Genomic DNA, 26,500 nt, shown 5'->3' with positions numbered 1-26,500 from the left:
GTACGTGTGTGTGTGTGTGTGTGTGTGTGTGTGTACGTGTGTGTGTGTGTGTGTGTGTGTGTGTGTGTGTGTGCACGTGTCATACTATCGATGCAGACGTTGGAGAAGCACTCTGAGGAGTCAGTCCTTTCCCTCTGCCTTGTTTCTGAGGTTGAGTCTGACTTGTCGTCATCATGTTATTTGTAGTTAGGCCACAACTTTCTGATTCTCCTGTCTCAGTCTCTCATGTGCCATAGAAGTGCTGGGATTACAAGTGCATGCCAACACATTTGGATTTTTTATGCCTGTGTTCTGGCCATTAGGCATGTGTGGGCCCCCATATTTATATACATACATATATAAATCTTGGCAGAAAACATTTCAACAGTCAATCAATACAGGAATAACAAAACGTTATCATCATGCGAGTGATGCACAACTCTATTCTGTATAAGCAATTAAAAAACTTGTATTCCTGCCATACCAATCTAGTGCTTTCAAAGCAACCACACCTTTCAATTCAGATGGAAATTAATGACCTAATTAATGTTGAGAAGTGACGGGTTCTCATTGTTTTGGTATCTGTAATTTGAAATGATAAAAAATATTGAGAACAGGTAATGAACAATTTTATGGAACCTAGAGAGAAAATTCAGGAAGAAGGCTGAGATTCTCTGCTTAACATATAAGCCAATTCTTTTTATACTTGCTCACCCTAAGAACATAGCTTAAAATGAAGATGCCCATTTGAGGTGTAACGTAATGATGCGCATCTAGCTCACAAATCTAGTTACTCTCTTCTGTGGGACTGAAGACAGTACTACTGTTTCTAACTTTAAAAAACCTGAACCCTCGAAAACTACCCTAAAAGGGAGGTGTTTCTAAAACCAAACAGTATTACAATGTTGTCATTCTCATCAACCACTTGCCTCTATCCCCACTACAAAGGCAGAAACTTTTAGAAGTCCAGTTTTACACATCACCTAGAAAAGGCAGATAATGAGAGCTTGGGGCCTTCAAGAGACCGCTCTACAGGATATGGTGACAGCAACAGAGTAGTCAACTTTTCATTTCTTAGAGCTAAGAGTTCACAAAATAAACCTATCTTCCACTCATTATCATAAATGTTTTAAACGGACTTTTAAAAAAACCTTATCTAATGGAAAATGTTTTTTAAATATATACCCTTAAGAAAGAGTGCGTTTAGCTTTACGAGAAGCTTCTCATATATTTTGGCTATTTTTTTCTGTTTATCAAGGGATGCCAGAGATCAATAGACTATCAAGAAAATTTTAAAAATTTTAAGGTTTCAAAAGATGAATGACTCTAAAATGTATTCTATTTCTCCAACTTATTCTCATCTCTTGTTTGTGCATCACTTTGGAGAAAGGAAGCAGAGTTGTTTATACTGTTGGAAATTTTCATCTAACTCTTGCCACTTGAGCCACTACATAGAATGCAAGACTAAGCTATGTCTTGCACAAAAAGGGTAGCACCCAGCGGCCTTACCTGTCTACAGCACCACTTGCAGTGGAGGGGGAGGGGCCAGTTCTTTAGGGAGGGCAGTGCAATGCTTCCTCCTCTTCTGCAAGCAGTGTTGGAGATGCTGTAGAAGGAAGGGTATCCATGAGAGGAGTGGAAGGAATGACAGAGGGCACAAAGAATGCTGTTTAAAGGTGATTTTTGCTCACCTATACTAAAGAGAGTGTCCAAGAGATCATGTCTGGGCTAGTGAAAAGTACATCTCCAGATCTGAAAATGGGATCTGATCATTATCAACTTAAAAACATATATCATAATACATTCTATGGGTCACTAGCATGTGTCATTTAGCATACAGACACCAGATAAACTTCAAAAACGCATACTTGAATAATTCTAAAATTAATTTCAGCCTTAATTCTGAATTTATTAATTGTCTAGGTTCCAGTACAAAGACCCAGGAAAATATCTATTAAGAAACACTGCTTCAGTTTCAGTCCTGTAACAGGGAGCACCTCCTGTAAAAGGGTCAATCAGTAGTCAAAGCTATCAGGCTAGCTCTTTGTTTCTTTGTTTGAGTTATTTATTTATTTATTTATTTATTTGGCGGGGAGCGGTTTCGAGACAGGGTTTCTCTCTTTGTAGCTTTGGCTGTCCAGGACTCGCTTTGTAGACCAGGCTGTCCTCGAACTCACAGCGATCCACCTGCCTCTGCCTCCCGAGTGCTGGGATTAAAGGTGTGCACAACCACCACCCTGCTTTTGAGTTTTAATAGATTGCTAAATAAACTTTAGGGACCACTAAACCCTAAGATTACACTGAAAAAAAAAAAGAAGCATTTTTGAATAAAGGTAAATTCTAAAATTCTGGAAGAGTTCACATTAACAGCAGAAACTTAAACAATATAACCTCTATTTAAAATACTATTTAAATAACTGCTTATTACAAGCAAATGCTTCAGGGTTTTTCCCTTGAAGTCATGAGAAAACAACCAAATAATTATATCTATAACAAGTGATTTATACAGTTCATTTATGAAAGTAACTCTCTGTAGTTGTATCTTAATTACAATACATCAATATGACACAAAACAATGACACAGAGGTGGCAATCTTCAAACTTTTTATACACTGACTATAGAGACTAATGCTAATTTAGTCCATAAATAAGTTATTATATTCTTCTGTTCACATTAAGTTGCCAAAATACACTGACACTTCAGCTACTTTAAGCATATCAATATAATTGTACTGGAAACAATATAACCCTGGGTTTACTACAAAAATCGAATCTCATGATTTTCTATGAAAAAAACTACACAAAGATAAAATGACAGAAGCAAACCCAAACCTAAACTCAACACAAGTTGTAAGAGTAAATTCCTGATAAGGGAAACACTCATAAACTTTTCAAAATAGAATGCTTTTATGAATATTAATTAATCATATACATTTGCTTAAATATATAAGTGTTTCATTAAAGTCCGAGTTGTTTCTCAGAATATGAGCACCAATCAGACTATGCTAATCCAAGAGCTCCAAGGAGCAAAAGCCTTCCCAATGTTTTCCATATGCTTTCTTATTCAAACTGATAAACTCTGAGTAATAAAGCTACATCAGATTAATCTTTAAAAAACTGGCTATTTATGTCAAAGTTACTCAGAATGAAGAAGACATTAAATGAGCACAGCAAAGGTATACATGTCCAGTTTTTAAAGTAAGAACTTAGTCCATGGAAGGTATAACTATGCAAACAACTAGAGATACAAAAAAGTATGGAGCAGCACATTGATTTGTAAGATTAAATTTAGTCAACTGTTGGATGCTTCTGCAAAAGAAACCTTATAAAATATATGAGTCACATTAACTTTAAGCATATACTCAGTATTAACCTAGTCCATACTTTTGCCACAGTACCAAATCAACTATCGATCTCACTGTGAACAGAAACACACTCACCTCACAGAACAATGTAAGCTTGTCATCTGGTAAGAGACCGTTAACTTCATCAAGCAAAAAGTCCCTTCTAATGAATTTTTTAAATCCCCAGTCCTTTCCCTGTACAAATCGATAAGCTCTTTGGCTTTCTGGTGGAAAACAGAGGTTTAAATAAAATAAGTATCAAAATAATTTTTTTCTTAATAGTAAAGAAATATACAAATACAAAAATACAAAAAATAGCTAGAATATTTACTCTGATGTATTAGCCATGTATGTAAACAAGGCATCTGAAGACATGAGAGTCAAACCACTCCATTGTCGCTCTCAGTCATGCCCTAGAGGACACACAGAAACACAGACACACGTGCACACATTCTCATTCCGCCCTTTTACACACACACACACACACACACACACACACACACACACACACACACCCACACACACACATTCTCTCTCTCTCTCTCAAAAGAAAATATTTCTTCTATATTATATATTATTATTGATATAATTATATAACATGGAAATGTAAATATTAGAAATGATATGTGTAATGAAGTGACTGGTTTCTTTGACTCATTTCTTAAGAGTATTTACAACTCAGCGCGGCAGTTCATTGGCTGGTACACTATTAAACACACTGTAACTATTCGCTAACATTGTTCTCTTATGAAGCACTAAACTAAAGAATCTGGGGTAGGGTTAAAAGGTTCTGGCTACCAAAAAAAAATAATAATAATAATTTTATTTCATTTAGTGTTAGCTTACTGTTAAAAAACAAAAGAAAAAAGAGAAAATTCTAGTGACAAAACATGAGACCATTCTGTCTCTTTTGTTTTGTGTCCAGCAAAAAGCCATGGGAAAGGAGAACTTTTCTTGGTGTCATTGGAACCCTGATTTAGCAGCAACTAATATTCCAGGTGAAAAGTGAAATGTCACTTTAGGACACAAAGCAATTACAATTTAATATTATTTAAAGTACTTCTACATGTTTATGGAAGCGAAAACTTAGGACCAACTTTAGCTCGAATGTAAAATGTAAAATCAAATAATGGCTAAAGAGAAACGTTTTGGACTAAGGATATTTGAGGGAGGAAAATAATCCCAGTATGTAAATAAAGAGACTTCTTCATCCAGTTTGCTAATCACTTACCCATTGCCTTTGTTTCTTCCCTTTTAGCATTCAGGAGGGAGAATTTGAATTTAGCTCGAACCTCACTTTTTGGGCAGCTGACTAAAAGCAAATACAAGGACAAGTAGTCTTTACTTTCATCATCTAATCCCTTTGGGTTTACCCTCAGGCACCTAAAATAAAACAACAGGTCACTTAGAGGAATTTCGTATATGACATAAACAAAAAGGATAGGAAATACTGAAATCACCTACAAATTAGTATCACAACAGCACTTGTCTAATAACCCCATTGTTTTTTAATATTTCTCTATTTTAGTAGGAATTAACTACTAATTTAATGTAAAATTATACTAATAACCATAGGGCCAACAATAACAATAAATACAAAGTGACAAACAATATACCAAAAAAATAATAATAATGCTTACCATTTCATTTTATCACTTGGGCCAGATGAAAATGTTGAGCTCTTTAACACTTCCCCCATTTCTTCTCGACAAAAGCTGAAGTTATTAATAGTCCACATGTAGGAAAATTTCACAACTTTAACCTGAGAGATCAGAAAGCCACTTCTAGCACCATGACTTAATCTCTTAGCTTGTCACAAATCACATATGTGTTCTAATTCTTCTAGTGATAATGTCACAATGTTTTACAATTTTACAATAATACTTATTATCAGCAGCAAATGCGTTTTAAGTGGCATGTACCTGTGTGTAACACCAGCTTTCTGCAACAGGACTAGTAGACATATCTCCAGGCAGGGGTGGAGTAGGTTCCCGAGACATCACCACCTTATTACGGTCTTAAGATTCATAAAATATTCCACAAACTTGAATAGTTTAACTATAAAAAAAGAAATTAAATTCACTGATCAACCTTTGAGAATATCAGGAGACAGAATATATTTAAAGTTGAGGGAAATTAGTATTCAAGTTAAGATTTTGAAAGAATACATAAAGTATTCATATAATTTTACAAATTTTTAGTAAATGAAACCATAAACATATGTCCACTAAAATATCTGAAATCTAAACAAGCTTAATATTTACATAAAAATGTTTTTCAAAATATCAAAAATATCCAGTGTAACGTATCACAGAAGCCTGACTGACATCAATGTCTGATTCGTTTTCTCCATCACTCCTTGAAACACAAAGAGACACGAGCAGACACCACTGTAACTATGTGCTCTCCCCTGCCAGACCCCAGCTCTCACCAGAAAGAGATTTCCACAATAGCCCAGAGATAATTCAGACAACCAGGCTGTGTCATGGGGCTGTTATTTGTGTCATAGTGTTTGCTTCACAGATGTACTAAATGGTATCCCAACCAATTTGGCTGCACAAATAATAATCTATCAAGATGTTGTTGAACAACATTTATTTGAGATGCTCTCCTTTCTCCAATGTGTACTTTTGAAATCTGTCAAAAAAAAAACCTCAGTTGGTTGTAGTTCCACGGAGAGCTTTACTAGACGACAGGGATATTTTTCACTACTGGTGACCATGCTCTTCTAGGCAGTGCTCTGCCTTCCGTTCTCCTTCCCTCCTACTGTTGATTTTGTTGAATACATTGTATGGACACTTGTAGGAGCAGGCTGATTTAAGAACTGACATAAATCCTATACAGGGAAAGATTTGGGAGAAGATGACAAATCCTTCAATGAAAAAATATTTTCCCTAAAGCTATAAAACAATAGCATAAGATAAGATAATGAAGATGGACGTAAGCCACCTGACAGACTGAGCAAGAAACAGGGTTATAAAGATAAGCAAGCATAGAAAACCGTGAGTGAAGAGGCACTTTACAACTCTGCAATAGAGAGGAGAAGCAGGAGGCAGGAATCCCTGTGCAGACCTGACCTCAGCCTGAGGCAAACCCCAGGAGGGCCACAGACACACAGCCTGGTCTACACGGCAAACCCCAGGAGGGTCAGAGACACACAGCCTGGTCTACACGGCAAACCCCAGGAGGGTCAGAGACACACAGCCTGGTCTACACGGCAAACCCCAGGAGGGTCAGAGACACACAGCCTGGTCTACACGGCAAACTCCAGGAGGGTCAGAGACACACAGCCTGGTCTACACGGCAAACCCCAGGAGGGCCACAGACACACAGCCTGGTCTACACGGCAAACTCCAGGAGGGTCAGAGACACACAGCCTGGTCTACACGGCAAACTCCAGGAGGGTCAGAGACACACAGCCTGGTCTACACGGCAAACCCCAGGAGGGCCACAGACACACAGCCTGGTCTACACGGCACACCCCAGGAGGATCGCTGGAGATAGGAGGTCAGCCATTTCTACACAAAAAACTCTACCCGCCTGTCTCAAAACAAAAATAAAGAAAACAGAACGAAGAGGAAGAAGTAGGGAGGAGTTGGCGCTGGTGCTCACAGAGCAGGAGGGAAGAACACTGGGGAAGGAGAGGCGACCAGGAGGAGGGGGCGGAAGGTGAGAGCACTGAAGAGAAGAATACAGTCACCAGGGATGGAAAATATACTGCAATATAGTAAAGCTCTCCTATGCAACTACAACCACCTGACTGTTTTAAACTTTATTCTTTCTGAATTTCACATTATGTACCCTAATCCTCCTCATCTCCCCCAATCCTTGGTCCCACACCCCACCTTCCAACCCCTCCCCCAATGTAGGAAAAAATCTTATCATGGAAACTCTAGTAGTTGAGTTACAGTGTGACACACAGAGTAAACTGTTGTCCACACTGCTTTGCCTGCAGATGTTCACTGCAACGAGTCTTGGTCAGTAGGAGGCCTCTGGCTTCGGCTGCACCGTCAGTACTGGAACCTCACTGGGGCTCCTCTCAGATATCCTGTTGTTGCCCTGAGTCATGGAGAGCCCATAATTTTGGATCTGTATCACTGGCCCCTTCCTGCACTCCTGTAGTACACTGACGGTGCAGATGTGGGGGCGGGCCAAGTTAAAGCCCTACATCTGGGTGTGAGAGGTGGCTGAGCTGGTGAGCAGGCCGGCTCTCCCACACTCACACCTACAGGGTGAACTCTCCTGCCCCTGCCACCGACAAGTGGACAGATTCAGCTCTCTTGCTCCCGTGCCCTTGGGACTGGCTCATCCAAAGCAACACACTCAAGGCCAGCTCTACTGTGCTGCCTAGGAGAGGTGCAGGTCCTCTCTCCCAAGCACATACGCCGGGGCCAGGTCTCTCTCCTGCCACAGGTGGGGAGGGACAAGGTCCAGAGGCACAGGTAAGAGAAGGGTGAGAAGACCTTCCAACTGGTATTTGACAAACATTTCAAAAGTACACATTAGAGAAAAGAGAGCACCTCAAACGAATGCTGCTAGAAAACCAAAGTTATCTACCTGTACAAGAATGAAACCTGATCACCATTTCTTATCCTGCCAAAATAAATACATAAATTATAAAAGGGTCAAAGCTTTTAAGCTCAGACAAGAAACTGATACTATTACAACAAAAAGTAGATTATACATGTCAAAATCTAAGTACTTTTGAACAGGACTCATGTCACTCAAGAAATAAAATCAATAGTGAATACATGGGACATCATGAAACTAAGTAGCTTTTGTACATCCAAAGAAACTATAAATTAATTGAAGAAGCTGCTACAAAAATACAGAAAAATCTTTCCTAGCTACATAGTGGACAGAGAGTGGATGTCTTGAATCTACAAAGAGCTAACTAAATAAAAAATATTGTGAAGAAAGAATTGGCTATGGAGCTAAACCACTTCAAATGAAGAAATATAAACAGCCAGCAAGCACTTTGACTTGATGAACATCTTTAGCCATCCCTCAGAGAAAATAAAATGCTTTGTGTGTTTGAGGTGCTCTCTTTTCTCTAATGTGTACTTTTGAAATGTTTGTCAAATACTGGTTGGAAGGTCTTCTCACCCTTCTCTTACCTGTGCCACTGGAGCTCGTCCCTCCCCACCTGTGGCAGGGGAGAGACCTGGCCCGGGCTCATTCTGTTCTAGAATTAATCTCATTCTTTTCAAAATGGTTACCATGGTGGGGACACTAGATGCTAGCCTGGTATGATGGAGAGAGGGAGAAAAACACTTATAAACTATGAGTGGGGATAAGAACTAGTACAGCCACTACGGAAATCAGTCTGGATTTTCCTCAAAAAACTAAAAATAAAACTAATTATAACCCAGGTATAGCATTCCTAGGGATATACTCAAAGACTGTTTGAACACAGAGATATTTGCACATCCATGCTCCTTGGTGTTCTAGTCACAACACCTAGGGAATGGATACTATCATTGTGCTAAATATAAATTTTATTTAGCTGTAAAGAAAACTAAATTTTTCTGGAAGATGGGTGAAATTGGAAGATATACTGAGTGGGGTAACTCAGGCCAGAAGACAAATGCTACATGTTCTTTCAGACATGGATAATATTTTGAAAATTTCAGACTCGGGAGGTATAACGGAATATCTGTAGAGGACAGAACATTAGAAAAGGATCACTGATAAAGGAAAAAGGTTCCTATGGTGGTTGGGAGTGGGACAGAACATATGTAATATGAAAGCAGAGAAGACATCCTGGGGATATTATTATTTCAACAGGAGAGTGAGAGGATGGAGGACAGAGAGGGTAAGAAGGGAAAGGAACTAAGACCAGTGACTTAGGAAGAAGCCATACTACTTTTTAGGCTAGTTAAAATATAATCAACTAATAACTTAGAATGGAGATACCTACCACAGGCAGAATGTTGTCTGGCCCTAAGAACAATGGGTTACTAAATAAAAATCCCAGTGGCAGGCATAAAACACCTTGACCAGGATGACCTCAAAGGTCCCAAAACAATACAGGCTATTGTCACTGCTCTTGCTTGTCCATCACACCTACAAGGTTAGACCCTATTGTTGAATGTAGACACCAGATACTCTGGAGGCAGGAATTACACAAATCAAGCTGCAACTAAGCTGGAAGGTCCCTCCTACTGGATAGTTTTTATGGTGCTAGTTATTCCCTTCAGACAGCTGAGGGAAAAGCCACTAGGGGTATAACTCAGGTGTGAATCTTGCATGCTACAATGCCAACCTGCCAGGAAAGGTGTGCCCACTGGGCCAATAATAGACCACTCTGCACCAAGGATACTCAGCTTGCCCATCTGTCATAAAGACACATGTATGCCACATGCATTCTCTTTCACCAGCCTTCTTCTACTCAGGCCATCCCTAAGCCCCATAATAGCTTACTGGGGACATCACCACTTCCTAGTCTCGCTCTCCCTTCAGGATGTCCCAGTGCTCAGTCTGCTCCCCACAAAGCACCCTCCAGCATGGCGCATGGCTGGGAAACCCAGTCATCTCTCTCCCTTCACAACTTAACAAAGCCCTGACAGCTGCCTGAGATCTTCGGTTGCCTTATCCAGCCTTGAAACTGAGGCCAAGGTACACATCATGTTCCAAGCAACCTGACCACATCACTGACGGCTACAGTGGTCAAAGGACAGGGAACACAGACATCCCAACCCTGCTATGAATTGGCCTCCTCCTAAACACTGTAACCACCCATGCTGAAAAAAGGGGATCCGAACAAAACAGAAAGAAAAATTCAACCAACTACAAATGCACAAATCTAGCATAGAAATGAAAACATGAAATACCAAATTAACATCTCACCCAAAAAGTAAAATTCTCATAATAATGGCCCCTATTAAAAATAGCATGGAAAGCACCAAATCCTAGCCACTAGACCACCAGGGACACATGGAAGCCCGGCTGCGGAGTTGCATGCCTTTCATCCCAGCACTTGGAAGGCAAAGATAGGTGGATCTCTGAGTTCAAAGCCAAGTTCCAGGACAGCCAGATCTATACAGAGAAACTCTCTCAAAAACCAACCAAACAAAAAAGGCATTTTAAAAATAACATGGAAAAGCTCCCAGATGCAGAATTCAAAGGAATGATTGTAACTATGGTTAAACAAGTCAAAGAATACTCAGAAAGAAATGAATGAAATAAGGAGGTCAACCCAAAACAGGAATATAATACAGAAGGGTGCTGAAGGCTACAAATGAGAAATGCCAAGTCCTATACAAAGGCAGGCCAATATGATATTTGACAGAAAAATTTAAAAACAAAAAGGGCCTGGTGTTGGCATCATGTTCTTGTGGACTGTATATAATTTACTCTTGCTCATTCAAATGCTGTTTTTTGCAGCCCACTGTCTGGTTTCAATCCAGACACTGCATTGTGATGTTTATTCTAAATATTCCCCGTTTCACGTTGGAGTAAACATGCCACCGTCTGTTCTCTATATTGCCAATTAAAACCAACTACTCAGCAGTGAGCAATAACAAAGAATAAGGTAGGACATCCTGGTGAGTGAGGGGTGGAGAAAGAGAAGGGACGAGAAGACTGGGAAACAACAGGGGAAACGAACTGGGCCTAGGGGGTGATTTAAAAGGAAGTATAATGTGGGAAATCTGAATGGGAGGAAACTACACTTGCATGGAGATTTAGGATAGAGTAATTTGTACAGAACTGTGCTCTAGGCTAATTAAATAGATCCTAGTCTCTCTGTGGTTATTTGAGCATGAAGCTGGCTAAAAAGTAACCACTGATTTTACTAAAGTAATAACTCATATTAAATATTAATAATCATTCAATAGCCTGGAAAGATATATTCCAACTTTCAAAAGATTACAATTGTAAACAGATTACCATACCAAGCAAAAACACTGAATGACATATAAAAAATTTCCATAATAAAAACAGACTAAAGGTATTTTAACTACTAAGAATGATCCACAGAGGATACTGGTGGGAATAGTAGGACCCAAAGAGAAAACAAACAAAACAAAAACCCCAAGAACTCATATGGAACCACAACAAAAACAACAAGAAAACAAATAAATCAGTACCAAGACAAGTTATCAAAAGAACCCCTCCCCCAAAAAAGCAAAAAACAACAAAAACCAAAACAAACCCCAAAAGCAAATAAACAAAAATCCTATATACACACAAAAGCAAAAAATTAATAAGAATTAACACTAAACGCATATTGTTCAGATAACTCTGAATACTAGCAGTCTAAATTCCTCAATGAAGTCACAGATTCAGATTGGATTATAAATCCATCTTTTTGCTACCTCCAAGAAACACACCTCACCATCAATACGACTGAGGATAAGAAGACGGGAAAAGGCATCCCAAGCAAACAGAACAAAAAACCAAAGAAACATAGCTTCAAACCAAAACTGGTCAGGAAAGACAAGGAAGAACACTTCCCTTATTAAAGGGAAAATGCACCAACATGATGGTAAAATTCTAAACATACAGGCACCAAACACAGGGGCACCAAATTCCACACAAGAAACACTATTGGATATAGACTGACTCCAATACAGTGATAGTGAATAATTCCGATACTCCACTTTCATGAATAGAGAATTCTTCTAGGAAAAAAGAGAAACAAACAGCTTTTAGTTTTAGTGACGTTATGAATGAAATGGACCTAATAGATATCTATAGAACATTCCTCCCAAACACTAACAAAGACATATGCAACCCATGGAACTTTATCCAAAACCAACCACATATGAGGGCTCAAAGCAAGTCTTAACAATCATAGGAAAGTGAAATAACATTTTGCATTCTATCTGATCACAGTGGAGTAACACTGGATATCAACAATAATACAAATGACAGAAATTATACACATTCATAGAAATAAACAATATACTACAATAAACAATGCTCCTATTGAATGAGAATTGAAGACAGAAATGAAGGAGCAATTTAAAATCCCTAGACTTGAACAAAAATGAAACCATGACAAACTACAATCTCTGAGACTAAGTCATCACAACAAGCCCAAGAGAAGACTTCATAGAATTAAATCCCCATACCAGTGGCTGTCAACCTGTGGGTCCAAGGACCCCTTTCACAGGGGTCACCTACAATCATCAAAAAAATAGAGATAGTTACATTATGATTCATAACAGTAGCAAACTGTTATGTCATAAAGTACAATGAAAATAACTTTAATATCTTTTTCTTTTTTTGTTTTTTGAAACAGGGTTTCTCTGTGTAGCCTTGGCTCTCATTGTCTTGCTTTGTAGACCAGCTTCTTTGAACTCACAGAGATCCCCCTGCCTCTGTCTCCTTAAGTAGTACTGAGATTAAAGGCATGTGCCAGCCAGGCCCAGCTTTGGTCAGTTTTCTTTGAGAGTGTTGCCTCAGGTAAGGGATCCACACTCCAGTAAAAGCAAACACATCCAAGAATATATGAGCAACACAAACTAGACGGAGTGTGGAACAATTAAAAGGACACAGCATTAGAGGCAGAACTAGAACAGCAGTTCTTAATCTGTGGGTCATGACCCCTTTGAAGGAGGGGGTCCAGTGACTTTTTCACGGGTGGAAAAAGAGAAATTTTGAGATATTCAAGATAGTTAATATAAACAAGTTATCAAAGAAATATCAAAATCCAAGGTATTAATATAATTCCTCAAGGGAAGCACACACACACACACACACACACACACACACACACACACACACACACACACACATCTTACATTTAAAGCGTACATAGCATTTCTACTCAGAAGAGCATTGCTGTGGAAACAGACCTGTACAACCTGAGAGAAAAACAGTAACAGCCTGACACCATTACTATGCAAAGTTGTTCTGCATCTTAAAATATAAGCCGACCAGAGCGGAGAAACTACAGCCACCAATTCACTAAACCAGCGTTACCCCCTCAATATTTATCCTTAGACCCACAGATAAGTGTAGCTCTCACCTCTCATCAATGAAACTTCTTTGGAATAGATCTAGAGACTATTACAAAAAACCATACGCCATAAATGAAGAGCTACAGAAGCTAGTCCTAGCCAACAGCACCTACAACACAACTACACCTGAGATCATTTTCGAAGAAAGAAAGATTAGAAGAGCCAGAGAAACAGGAAGTTTGCTGTGAGATCGGCTCTCTTGTAAATGTCAAAGAAGCTACAGCCGTGAACTCTTACCAACACAGCTGCCTAAAGATGGCGTGAATAAAGATGGCAGCAATAAGCATGCTAACATGGAAGAATGAAAGCACTTGAGGCCTCAACTCTGGTCAAAGAACTATGAGCAATTAAGGAAAATAGTCTTGTCCAGGGAGAAGTAAACCAAATACCAAATGGTCAGTCCTAAAAACATATACATACAATTTACACAAGTAATGTTATATGGACTGAGCAGGTTTTTGTGTGTGTGTGTGTGTGTGTGTGTGTACAATGTTATACACATGTAACAACATTTAAGAAAAGGAGCCATGAGCCTGAAAGACAACAAGGGGCTACATGAGAGGACTAAGAAAGAAAAACGAAAATAAGGAAACAATATATTACAATCTCAAAAAAATAAACCAAAATATGAGCAGAATAGTAAGGCTAACATTCATTTGGGAAGAACCCCCCCCCCAAAAAAAAGAAAAGTAAAGTAGGAGAAAAACAGAAACAAGTAACCTAAAACCAATTCAGTAGACAGAATGGTAGACTTAAATTTTCTTATAAAGTAGGCAGAAACAGGTGGATCTCTGTGAGTCTGAGGTCATCCTGGTCTATCTAGCATGTTCCAGGCCAGCCAGGGCTACATAGAGACTCTATCCAAAAAGATGGAGAAATAAATATAAGTTTTAGCACAAAAATATCTGAATAAATAAGAATAAACTGTTTTGAAAAGGTGTTCATAAATGGAGATTATTAAAGACTAATTCAATTTATGTTTGACTTGGTTACAACTCATCATAATTAGAAAATAATAGATAAAAGATTATTTTTTCAAGACAATAAAACCAAATAGAGGAAATAATGAGCTATTGGAAATCATATTTAGCAACAAACCCAGAGTGAAAACAGGAATAACAGTGATTATATATAATATTGTGAGGAAATAAAGGAGGTACAAGGCTCTAGTCAGGCCTCATTGTATTTCAGAGATGGTCACTGAGAAAAGAGAGAACACACAGACACTTCTGATGATACTTCACAGTTCTATTTTTTTTTAATAAAAGAAAATGCTAAAAAAATTCATCATGTTACCTAAAAAATTAAGAAAAAAATCAATACTGAAATCTAAATGCTATTAATATAAATAGTAAGTATTGTTATGATTTTCTGAAAAAAAAATTAGGTTGGACTCCCATAGTCAAATTTATTTACAACTGAGTGTCAAAGAACAGTTTCCAACTACAAATAGTTCACTCAACTCTATGATACTCTAAACCTGATGCACCCTAACTTTTTTCTATAACACACACACACACACACACACACACACACACACACACACTGAAATTAGTCTCTCTATATAAAGCAGTACACACTTAGTAAAATAAAATTTTAAACTAATCTGATAAAACTGACTCTCCCTCTCTCACCAGCCCCTCACTGCCTGCATGTAGATCTTTATCTAGAGATGGGCCTTGTGTAATTCCCCCCATCCACACCAACATGTTAACTGGTATCATCAAGCTAGCCTTATTCAGGCAACTACATTGCTAACAATCCAAATGTAAACTAGTATGCTGGTCATTACTCTTGCTCTTACCCAGGCAAAGACCCTGGTGGGTTAAACAATTCCAAGTGGCCATCCCTATACATATGTATATATGAGTAACACTGACTGGACTCGTGTGTGTGTGTGTGTGTGTGTGTGTGTGTGTGTGTGTGCGCGCGCGCGTGCGCATACGCGCCTGCTTATGCATATGTGTGCATGTGTATTTTGACTGTGTGCATGTGTGTAATAGTAAGACATAAAAGGGAGGTCCTACATTTGAATGAAGGGGCAGCAGTTGGGAGGGGAGAGGTAAAGATTGAAATGATGCCAATATAGGATACTTATGTATAAAAGTTCTCAAAAAATCAAATCAAAATTAAGTTTTTTCTAATCCTCTCCTCTTATAATATACTTTTATAATGTAGATGTCTCATTTTGAAAACTATAGCACTAGTAAAAAAAGAAAATTGAGAATGAAAAAACTCAAAAATGAAGAAACAAGAAAAGTTACAGTCTTAGGGGAAAATGAAAAACTGAAGAGTTAAGAGAAAATCTACAAAAACTTGTTCTTTGTAATTTATTTTCCCAGTGAGTAATGTTAATACATATAGGAATACAGCTATTTTATAGATCATTAAACTGTTTTCCAGAGTATGCACAGAATCACATATTTCTAGAATTAAATATTTTAGCACTGACTCAGAAAATAATGAAAATATAGTACATTATATAAATACTTTGGTTATATAAATTAGCAGAAGGACTGGAAGTATGAGGGGTAGGGAAAGACGTGACTATTATCACAGACATGGGTAACGCTGACTAGAGCTAACAGAGAGAACTGTCCTAGAAACCTACTAACAAAACTACAGCCAGGCGCAGTTCAGGAACAGAAGTAGGAGTTACATAGTAATTTGTTCTCTTCACTCTATAACAGAAAGACTGATACAACTGACACTTCTCTTTAAAAAATGTATTTTAAGCAAGGGGAAAATAAGTATATAATCCAGTATGCCTATTTTAAAAACTGAAACTATATTTGATTGTCAGGCATCTCATTTAAACACTCCTGTCATCCTATAGACCCTTGAGTGTGCATGTGTGTATGGGGTGGGGGTGGGGGCACAGCGCCAGGCACTCATTATTGTTGTGCAAAGTGGTCATGCTGTCACACCAGACTTTTAAATATTTATATTTATGTACATGAATTTGTGCTAAACTCAACTTTGGTCAGAAAAGCTTCTTTTTGTAGTAGGCAGTGCTTAAATGAGATTTATAACTAGTCAAAGACTATGGACCAAGATCGTGTGTGCATGTTCCTGATAGAGACTGGCCTGGCTAAGGGCTATCAGCTGAAGGTTTTAAGTGCTTGTGGCTCCCTGAAGCTTAAGTGTTCTGACACTTGGCACAAGTTTAAAAACCTTACATCTTGTATGATGTAACCATTTCAGGTCTGCTTTTAACTAGTGTAACTTCTTCATGCAATAAAATGAAAAGAATACTCCCCCCACCAAAAAAAAAAGAAGTGTGCTCGATACTACATAAGACACCTCTATCAATCAAGCTTTGTATCCCCACAAGGGTCAGGGACTAATTCAAAAGAGGAGACAGAAAGAATGTAAGCTAAGCAAGTGCTGTGAAATGTTGTCTAGACATAATGCAGCCCTTACACAAAGTTATGTGAACCAAATCAAACCAGCCAGAATTCCATACTAAAAGAGAAGGATGGCCCTGAGGCCTCATTTCTAGCTGAAACCCTATGCTGGCAATTGACAGCCACTGTGAAGGAAGAGTGACTTTTCACGGGGGGTTGGCAACAGATAGTCTGCTCACTGACCAAATGATGGCCCTGCACACACATGTACATGGGCACCACTAACTACACTCAGTGGTTTATCAAGGGGATGGAGAGGATATGGCTCTCAACATGTAAGCCATCATGCCTGATGGTGTAAGGTTGATCCCTAGGACCAGGACAGTGGGTGGAAAAAGAAAATTGATTTCCAAAAGATACCCTCTCACCTCCACTTGTACACCAAAGCACAAATGTACACACACACACACACACACACACACACACAGAGAGAGAGAGAGAGAGAGAGAGAGAGAGAGAGAGAGAGAGAGAGAGAGAGAGAGAGATATCTAGGGGAGGGAGGGAGGGAGGGGGGAGGGAGACACTTAAAATGTAGAACGAAAAAATTTTTTTATTAATTTATTCTTGTTACATCTCAAAGGTTATCCCATCCCTTGTATCCTCCCATTCTTCCCTCCCTCCCATTTTCCCCTTATTCCTCAGAATCAAAAATTTTAAAGAGAACAAGAAATTGGGTAGCAGACTTGATAGGAGTCATCTGAGAAAAGTTAGAGGATTCGATATAATCAGAGTATATTTTAAACATTTATGAAAGCTTCAAGAATAAAAATATTTTTAAAAGCACTTGTCTTGTTCAGTTCTACCACAAATTAACAGAAGGATTCGCAAACTGTATACTATGGTTACCTTAATTTCAACAAGTAATATTCTTACAACCCTACATTCTTCTGGTAGAATAATAAATTTGAGCCACTAGATCTTTGGGCACTACTTTTTAAAATCATCATTTGAAATGTAGTAATATTTGTGTCAAGCTTTCTAACAAACAATCCCAAATGTTGTGTTATTACTTGTATAGCAACACACATACAGGGCATAGTGAGATGTCCTTGGCATCTACTCTTACAGCTATGTAATCCTTAAAATAAATAAAGCAAAATGCTTCACATCTAAAGACCATGCCCAGAAAGACAGTGTTTAAAATCAGCTTGACTTAGCAGAGTCTGTGTGGTGGACCATTTTGATGCTACTTGACACAGCTAGAGTATCTGAAAGGAGGGAGACCCTCAGCTGAGAAAATGCTTCCCTAAAATCCATCCGTAAGGCATTTTTTAAATTACTGATTAAGGAGGGAAGGACCAGGCCACTGTGGGAGGTGCTATCCCTGGGCTAGTGGTCCCGGGTTATATAACAAAGCAAGTTAAGAAAGCCATATGGAGCAAGGCAGTGAGCAGCATCCCTCCATGGCCTCTGCATCAGCTCAAGTGTCCAGGTTCCTGCCCTATTTGAGTTCCTGTCCTGACTTCCTTCATTGCTGAGCAGCAATATGAAGCATAAGACAAATAAGTCATTTCATCCCTAACTTGTTTGTCCTGGTGTTTCATTACAGCAACAGAAACCCTAAGACAGTCTGTAAATAAAGTTATTTTAAGCCACAGCATTATGTAAACAGCATACTGAATCAGAGCTGCAAGCAAACGAATGACCACGCCAACCTCATAATCTCTTTGAAGATTTTTTTTAAATCACTATTCTTTTATTCATACACTTTCTCTATTAAATTAACCCGTGTGAGCATTTATAGGTAGCTTACACTGATTTCGGCCTTGTAGCTACAAAGAGGGACTATAGAAGGCAATTCCTAGTTTCAAGCACTCACATACTTTGAATATAATTTTCTATACTTCGATAGTGTTTAAGAGAATAAACAACAGCACAAGAAGACAGAGTAAACTAACCTGGGCCCATGGGGGATCACAGAAACTGAACCACCAACCAACGAGTGTGCACAGGCTGGACCTAGGCCCTACACAGATGTAGCAGAGGTGCAGCTTGGTCTTCATGTGGGTCCCCTAACAACTGCAGCGGGGCTGTCTCTGACTCTATTTGCCCGCCTCTGGATCCCTTTCCCATAGCTGGGCTGCCTTTTTAGGCGTCAGTGCGAGAGGATGCAGCTTATTCCAGCTGCAATTTGAGACACCGGGTTGGGTTGGTATACTTTGGGGGGCCCCTCCTCTAAGAAGAGGGGGAAATAGAGGGAGGGGATAAGAGGGTGGAACTGGAAGGAGAGGAGGCAGGGAGCTCAGATCAGGCTGTAAAGTGATTTAATAAATAAATACATGCATTCAAACATACATACATACACAGGAGAAAAGAAAAACTAGAGAATAAACAAGGTAGCAGAAATCTGGCAATCCTCCCCTTTTTTTTGGAGGAAGAAAGTTTAAAATCACTAAAATTTATTCTAACTCAAATACATGTAAACATGCGCGTACATTTAACTAGCACAACCATAATAAAAAGGACCGGGTCACTGCAAGATGCTCTTAACTCTTAAGCATCATCTTCAAGCTCACAAAGTCAGTAAGAATACATTTACTGTGGTATCTGCTTAGCCATATCTCTTCAAATAGTAAGAAACCTGGTGTGAGATTTTCTTTTTTTTTCTATTGCTGTAAGATGTTAGTTTTTCCTCACAGCCAGATACAGCTTCTTTTCCTAAGTTTTCACTCCGAGTTCACCCTGTTGGCCAAGCATCACATTACGTGAATGTGGGGGCTACATGCTGTCTATGAAACATTATAAGGTCCCTCATAGCTAGGAATTTCATTCCTATGATCTAATGTAGATGAGGCTGAAAAGTGGTCAAGAAAACAGTTTTCAGGAGAGAGGAATGGCTGGTAAAGGCCATAAAGAGAGAAACTCCTGGATCATATCAAAACTAGTAGCCACTATGCTATGGGTCAGAATTTTTAAAAATTATTTTATTTTTGTACATATATATTTATATTATTACACATATATACAATAGATTACCTATAGGAAGAAGAACTGTGACACAATAAAAAATTATATAAATGTTACGTTCTTAGTGTTTTGGCTATTTGTATTCAGAATTTTTTTAATCCTCTCTGTATCTAACATAGTTTACACGTGACACAAATTATTGTAACTAAAATTAAATGTTCATGAACATATTTTAGCCTAATGGAATGAAGATTACAGATGTCTATAATCAAAGATTACAGAAACAGCTGTCTAAAATATGCACAATTTATGAGACTACATTCTTCCCTCATTCTTTACAGTTATTTGCAGCTAATGAACTCTTTGACTTATATTTAAATGGTTAGAAATGATATTTGTAAAAGGAGTTACTGTAGTATTCTCTCCTTTATATTAATAGTATTTAATTAATTTTAATCCTAGCAAATTGTACTATGGAACATTTTAGATGCAAATTTAATCAAGAAATATCAGTACTTAAAGTATAAAACATCATGAATACTGTTATTAGACATTGATGTCTTTGGTATGGTTTGGATAAAAAAATTAACCAAATCCTTCTGTATAACTATCAACAGTAAATGAAGCTGAGGTTTAATGTAAGCTTTTATCTCTGATGACCTCACCAGGCCTCAGCCTGGTGTCTTTATCATCTTCAGCATCTTTATAAAATGCCTAAGCTAAGGACCTGACAAGGGCACAGGAGAAGCAGCATGAAAATTCAGAACTGTGCATTTGAGGAGCGCCAGGAAACAAAGGCCAAAGGACAAGAAGAAATCAAAACATTTCAAAGACAACAAAAAAATAAGACAAACAAAACGAAAGACAAAAGCCTTTCAAAATTCTGAAGTTAAACAAAATACTGAAAACAAGCTAAAAAGCCAGAATCCAAAACGCCCAAAAGCAAGCAAAGAAACCAAACCAAATGTCTTGATCAAAATGCTTTCAGAGCAACCAAACCATACTTTAAATACTCTGAAAGCAAACAAAAATGTTATCTAATAAAGTAGGATCCTCTTCACTTGGTCAGAATAAACAAAATGGGTCCTCAACCAAACCAAGGGAGGTCCAGGGCCCTGGGAAGAAGTCACCAACAATCCATGTGAGGAAATGACATCAGATGCACTATACTCAAGGGTTCTAGGAAGGTACCTGGCTTCCAGTCATGTGATTCCTCCTGTGAAAAGTGGGTCATTCTCAGTGTCCAATGTTGGGCAACAAAAATGTCAGTGTAAAACTCATAGCACAGCAGCCAGCCGTCTCCGGGTAGTGTGCACTGGAAGGATACTCCAGTCTCTACCCTGGACAACTGTCCCTAGACGCAGCCCTGCAGGCAATACAGATAGCAATGTATCCGCCCCCTCTAGACATGGCCATTCTAGTCAGTGTCCTACATGCAGCACTTCTTTGAGGAAAGAGAAGACTGTCATACTTGTGTGTGCCCAGTTTGGTGCTGCAGATATGTCCCTGGATCCCCATGCTGGCTGTCACATCCACCTGGTGGTTCCCATCTAAAGGACGGTGGTGCAAACAGTCAATTAATAGTAGCGATGAGGTTCATGTAGCTGTAGAATGTTACTTGGTACTGTAAGCCAACATACAGGGCTGCTGGGCACATTTGCTGGTGTCCATCTGCAGCCCATGGAGGCACCAGTTATCTTAGCTATCATCATCATTATTGAAATTCAGCTACTGCTTCTCATTGAGTGCCATACCCAGGTGCTCTCACACACGCCCAGGTGCTCTCACACATGCCCAGGTGCTCTTAGAGATGCCCAGGTGCTCTTACACATGCCCAGGTGCTCTCAGACATGCCCAGGTGCTCTTACACATGCCCAGGTGCTCTTAGAGATGCCCAGGTGCTCTTACACACGCCCAGGTGCTCTCACACACGCCCAGGTGCTCTCACACACGCTCAGGTGCTCTTAGACATGCCCAGGTGCTCTCACACACGCCCAGGTGCTCTCACACACGCCCAGGTGCTCTCACACATGCCCAGGTGCTCTCACACATGCCCAGGTGCTTACACACACCCAGGTGCTCTCAGACATGCCCAGGTGCTCTTACACATGCCCAGGTGCTCTTACACACGCCCAGGTGCTCTTACACACACCCAGGTGCTCTTACACACGCCCAGATGGTCTTACACACGCCCAGGTGCTCTCACACATGCCCAGGTGCTCTTTCACACGCCCAGGTGCTCTCAGACATGCCCAGGTGCTCTTACACACGCCCAGGTGCTCTTACACACGCCCAGGTGCTCTCAGACATGCCCAGGTGCTCTTACACACGCCCAGGTGCTCTTACACACGCCCAGGTGCTCTTACACACGCCCAGGTGCTCTCAGACATGCCCAGATGCTCTTAGAGATGCCCAGGTGCTCTTACACACGCCCAGGTGCTCTTACACACGCCCAGGTGCTCTCAGACATGCCCAGGTGCTCTCACACACGCCCAGGTGCTCTTACACACGCCCAGGTGCTCTTACACACGCCCAGGTGCTCTCAGACATGCCCAGGTGCTCTCTCACACGCCCAGGTGCTCTTACACACGCCCAGGTGGTCTTACACATGCCCAGGTGCTCTCACACATGCCCAGGTGCTCTCACACATGCCCAGGTGCTCTTTCACACGCCCAGGTGCTCTTACACACGCCCAGGTCCTATTACACATGTCCTTCCTGTCAGCTACATCACGTTTCAACTCCCAAAGAGGTTCATGCCATAGCTGACCATGGCCATGGAGCTGGAGAGGGTGGCGATCGATCATGCATTAAGCAGCTGATCTTTGTCACATGGCCTGGGTGCAGCTTGCTCATGAGTATATACAGGCTAGCCCCATCGTTCACATTCTCAATCTAGCTATGGAGCCAGGCTTTCTTCTAATGGCTGTACGTGAACAGGAGCTGGCTCATCACCTCAACTCCCCCTGGTCCAACTGCCTGGAGCTTCCTTGTGGGAGCCACTATCACCACACAGAACTGGACACGGCTGGCAGGGAATGGGAATGGAGGCAGGGCTACTCTTCTTTCTTAAGTAACACCTCTTTGACAGAACCTTTTCCTTAGTTAAAATAATTTGCTCACAAGCTACCTGGACCTTACTGTGAAGTACACTGCAGTTAATATCATTACGGTTTTGCTTCACACCTTAAAACTTGATTTGTACACGTATTATTTCATTTGATCTTCTCAAAAGTCCTGGGGTGGGGAGAGGCTAGGGAGATGGCTTAGCAGCTAAGAGCACTCGTTGCTCTGCCAGAGAACATGGATTAGATTTCCAGCACTCACAGCTACCGTAAACACCTCCTAGAGCCCTCAGGATGTACGTAGTAGTAAGACATTCATATTTACAAAACACCCAAACACATAAAATAAAAACAATAAAATATTAAAATTGTATTCATGTAAACAATAAGATATTTGAATAAAGAAATTTAAAAAGTCAAGTGAAGAATCTATTTTGCTGCTAAGAAAACATTAAAAGCAATAAAATGGTATAATCTTAGGGTATGGATTTTTTTTCTAAAAGGCTGGGTAATCAGAAATTAAACTAGTAAGTTTAATAAGAAAAATAGTAATACTTTTTCAATTCTTAGGTCCTGTGGATTACTGTACTTCATCTATAAACAACCACTGCTTGCTTAGTATAGTAAGCTAAATTATAGTAACTGGATTTGAAATTAGCCACTGCTAAACAATGACATACTTAGAAAAAGTAACTCATAAAAAGCACAAAGTTAGCCTACTCTTAACAGTATAATCCAGAAAACATTATCAAAGTTGAGAATTTGGTTACACATATTAGATTCAGGCTCAAAAGCAGTGTGAACTCTCTGAGCCTCCTTTTCCTATCCATTGAATAATACTTTCAAAATATTAGTGTGTTCATGGGACACAGAAAATATTCAGTAGTCTCTAGCACAGAAAAGCCCTCCTTACAGAATTAACCTAGATAACAAGCATTATCACAAACCATGAAAGAAACAGCTTACCTAAATACAATTGTTGAGATCTTATCCTTGCTTTTTTTCTTTTTATAAGTTGGGCTCTCCTTCAGGTTTTTTTTTTTAACCAGCTATTAAGTTAGATGGTCTCATGGTACTTTTTAATAACAATTTTGCCTGCCTTTTAACCCAAGTCAGGTGAAGGGAGTTGATACCCAATCACTGTTTTAAGATTGCATAACCTGAGGGAACGTCCTGAAACAGTGGAATTCTTTTCTATCTTCACTGAGCTGTTGAATACCTCATTCAAAGCTCACTGAAGTTACCTTTAAAAAATTATGTTTAAAACATTCTAAGTTACACAAAAGGGCTGGGGGCTCTGACAGGAGATGCACAGTACCTCTGTCCGGAACAACTGGAAAAGGGTAGGTCTTATGAGGTGCTTTTAAAAAGTGCTCCCATGAAACTGGAAGAGAAGACGGCAGAGTAAGGTCACATGTGTGCAAAGCTCCAGTGACGCGTAAGGGAGTGGGGTGAGAGCACTGCAAGAGGGGACAAAGGAGCCCATTGTTGCTAAGCAGGACCCTTAGTCAGCTGGGAGGTCAGGGCCAGAGGCCAGGCCCACAACACAGAGCTGCTCCTGCTGTGGCTTGGGCTGCTCACCCTGCTTGTGTGGGGAGTGGGGGAAGTGGGGGGGGGGGCAGGGTATCAGAGCTTGGACCTCTGGCTGCAAGCAGAGCATAACCATGAGGACAGAGAGATGTGCAGTGTCCTGGAACTCTCAAGTATCCTGGCCCTGGACAGTGGAAAACCAGTTCTTTCTGGACTGGTCCTCCTCGAAAGACCTCCACTATGGTCTACACTGCAACCGTAAGCCCATGTTGGTATCCATAGTCCGTGCCGCAGCATGAGTGGATAGGGAAGGGAGGGAGTTGGGGATGGAAGGGCATAAGGGGGGTTTCTGGTGCTGCCGAAGGAAGCCATGAGAACATCCAGGCTGATGTCTTGGTCAGTGCCTGGGGGCCATGATCTTGGACCTGTGCTGCTTCCGAAAGTTATGAGAAAGGAAGTTTCTTTTGCAGTGGTATTGATGACCCATAGATGAGAATGAGAGACATTTAAGATTCTGTGACAATCCCCTCACAGAAAGAGAGGGAAGGAGGGAGGGAGGGAGATAGAGGGAGGAAGAGAGAAAGAGGAGGGTGGAGGGAGAGAGGAAGGCAGGCAGGCAGGCACAAACAGTCTACACAGGAAGCCACTAAAGAAAGCCTTTAAAAACTGTAACAAAGTGAAGACTTTCATGGGACATGCCCCTTGAGCTAGTGTGCAGATATAAGTGAGTATATACCATTTGACTCTTTCTGCTTCTGGCTTAACTCACTCATTATGATCATTTCTAGTTCAATCCATTTGTCCACAAATTTTGGGAATTCTTTATTTTTAATAGCTGAGTAGTATTCCATAGTGTATATGTACCACAGTTTCTTTATCCATTCTTCTACTGAGGGACACTTAGGCTGTTTCCATGTTCTGGCTATTATGAATAAGGCTGCCATGAACACGGTTGAGCATATATCCCTGTTGTGTGCTGGAGCATCTTCTGGGTATATTCCAAGGAGTGGAATAGCTGAGTCTTGAGGAAGCCCTATTCCCATTTTTTTCTGAGAAAACACCAGATAGATTTCCAAAGTGGTTGTCTTCACTTACCAGGAAAGTGGGTCAGAGGTGAGGACATCCTATTGGGACTTTAGGTGAGAGAAGCACGGGAGAATGGGGAAATAGAAGGATCCAGAGGATCCTAGAAACCTGTAAGAACAACATTATGATGGGAGGATCTGGGCCCAGGGGTTCTGCTCAAACTATGGCACCAGCCAAGGACAATACATGCAGTAAACTTTGAACCCCTACCCAGATCTAGCCAATGGACAGGACATTCTCCACAGTTGAGTGGAGAGTGGGGACTGACTTTCACATGAAATCTGGTGCCCCATATTTGACCAACTCCCCTATTGGGGAGGCCTGGTGACACTCAGAGGAAGGATAGCAGGCTACCAAGAAGAGACTTGATACCCTATGAGCATATACAGGGGAGGAGGTCCCCTCAGTCACAGACATAGGGGAGGGGAATAGGGGGAAAGCGGGAGGGAGGAATGGGAGGATACAAGGGATGGGATAACAATTGAGATGTAATATGAATAAGCTAATAAAATATTTTAAAAAAACAAAAAGAATTGTGACAAAGATGTTGAGGTGTAGCTCTTCAGTTTATGGTCTCTCTAGTGGGGAGGACTTAGCTAACTTTTTGTTGGCCACTGGGAATTTCTATATTCCAAAGAGTATATGGGCAACATGACTTGAACCTGGTGCGTCTGTCTTTCTTTTCTTCTCGTTTCTCTTTTCTTTTCTTGGAGGAGGGTACAAGGATTGGAAGCTGGATCTGGGAGGAATGGGAAGTGCATGTGATCTGGGTGCATTGTGTGAAATTTCCAAATAATAAAAAATATTATGTTGGAACGGGAGGGGCTATTTTATAAACTAAACTGATTTCATTTTCTGGCCATAGTTTTCTCTCTTCAGAAAGAAATACCTAATTTCTTCATCACTAAAAGACTACAGTGAACAAGGGTGAGATGAGTAAGGTCTTTAAAGCACTTGGGATATTTTCTGCACTACCAGTTACTAATTCTGCACGCACTGACATCCTCTAGGCACCTTTCAAAGTTACCTGACTGCCAAAACTTTCATACCAAATAAAAGCTATACTTCATCCTCCCTCTAAATTCTTTCCTCTTTCCCTAATTTCTCCTGTTTCAGGAAAACTTTATTAATTTATTAATGTGTATCTTCCAAATTTTTCAATAAAATCATAAAAGTTCGTTGCCTTCACATTTTTCTACTTGCTTCATGAAACAA

General features: G+C 40.0%; 1 protein-coding gene across 4 annotated transcripts in view; it reads right to left on the bottom strand.

Annotated features, from left to right (window-relative positions):
* Positions 1–26,500, bottom strand: part of SPOPL (speckle type BTB/POZ protein like) — a 63,205-nt gene that overhangs the window by 17,401 nt on the left and 19,304 nt on the right. For 2 of the 4 annotated variants that reach the window (XM_084800134.1, XM_084800133.1), the window contains exons 2-5: positions 5,246–5,381; positions 4,964–5,085; positions 4,555–4,706; positions 3,420–3,547 (exon numbers count right to left, since the gene is read on the bottom strand). In XM_084800134.1, coding sequence (XP_084656260.1) covers positions 3,420–3,547; positions 4,555–4,706; positions 4,964–5,085; positions 5,246–5,323 — 480 coding nt within the window. In that variant the 5' untranslated portion in view covers positions 5,324–5,381. Of the gene's footprint in view, positions 1–1,488; positions 1,586–3,419; positions 3,548–4,554; positions 4,707–4,963; positions 5,089–5,245; positions 5,382–26,500 lie in introns of those variants that run through there. The other 2 variants (XM_084800136.1, XM_084800135.1) reach the window with 2 other exon arrangements.

The sequence above is a fragment of the Acomys minous genome (assembly GCF_964271855.1).
Source record: "Acomys minous genome assembly, chromosome: 10".
In the NCBI taxonomy this organism is placed as follows: Eukaryota; Metazoa; Chordata; class Mammalia; order Rodentia; family Muridae; genus Acomys; species Acomys minous.
Note: the sequence above shows the minus strand (reverse complement) of the source record. Positions and strands in the feature narration are given on the sequence as shown.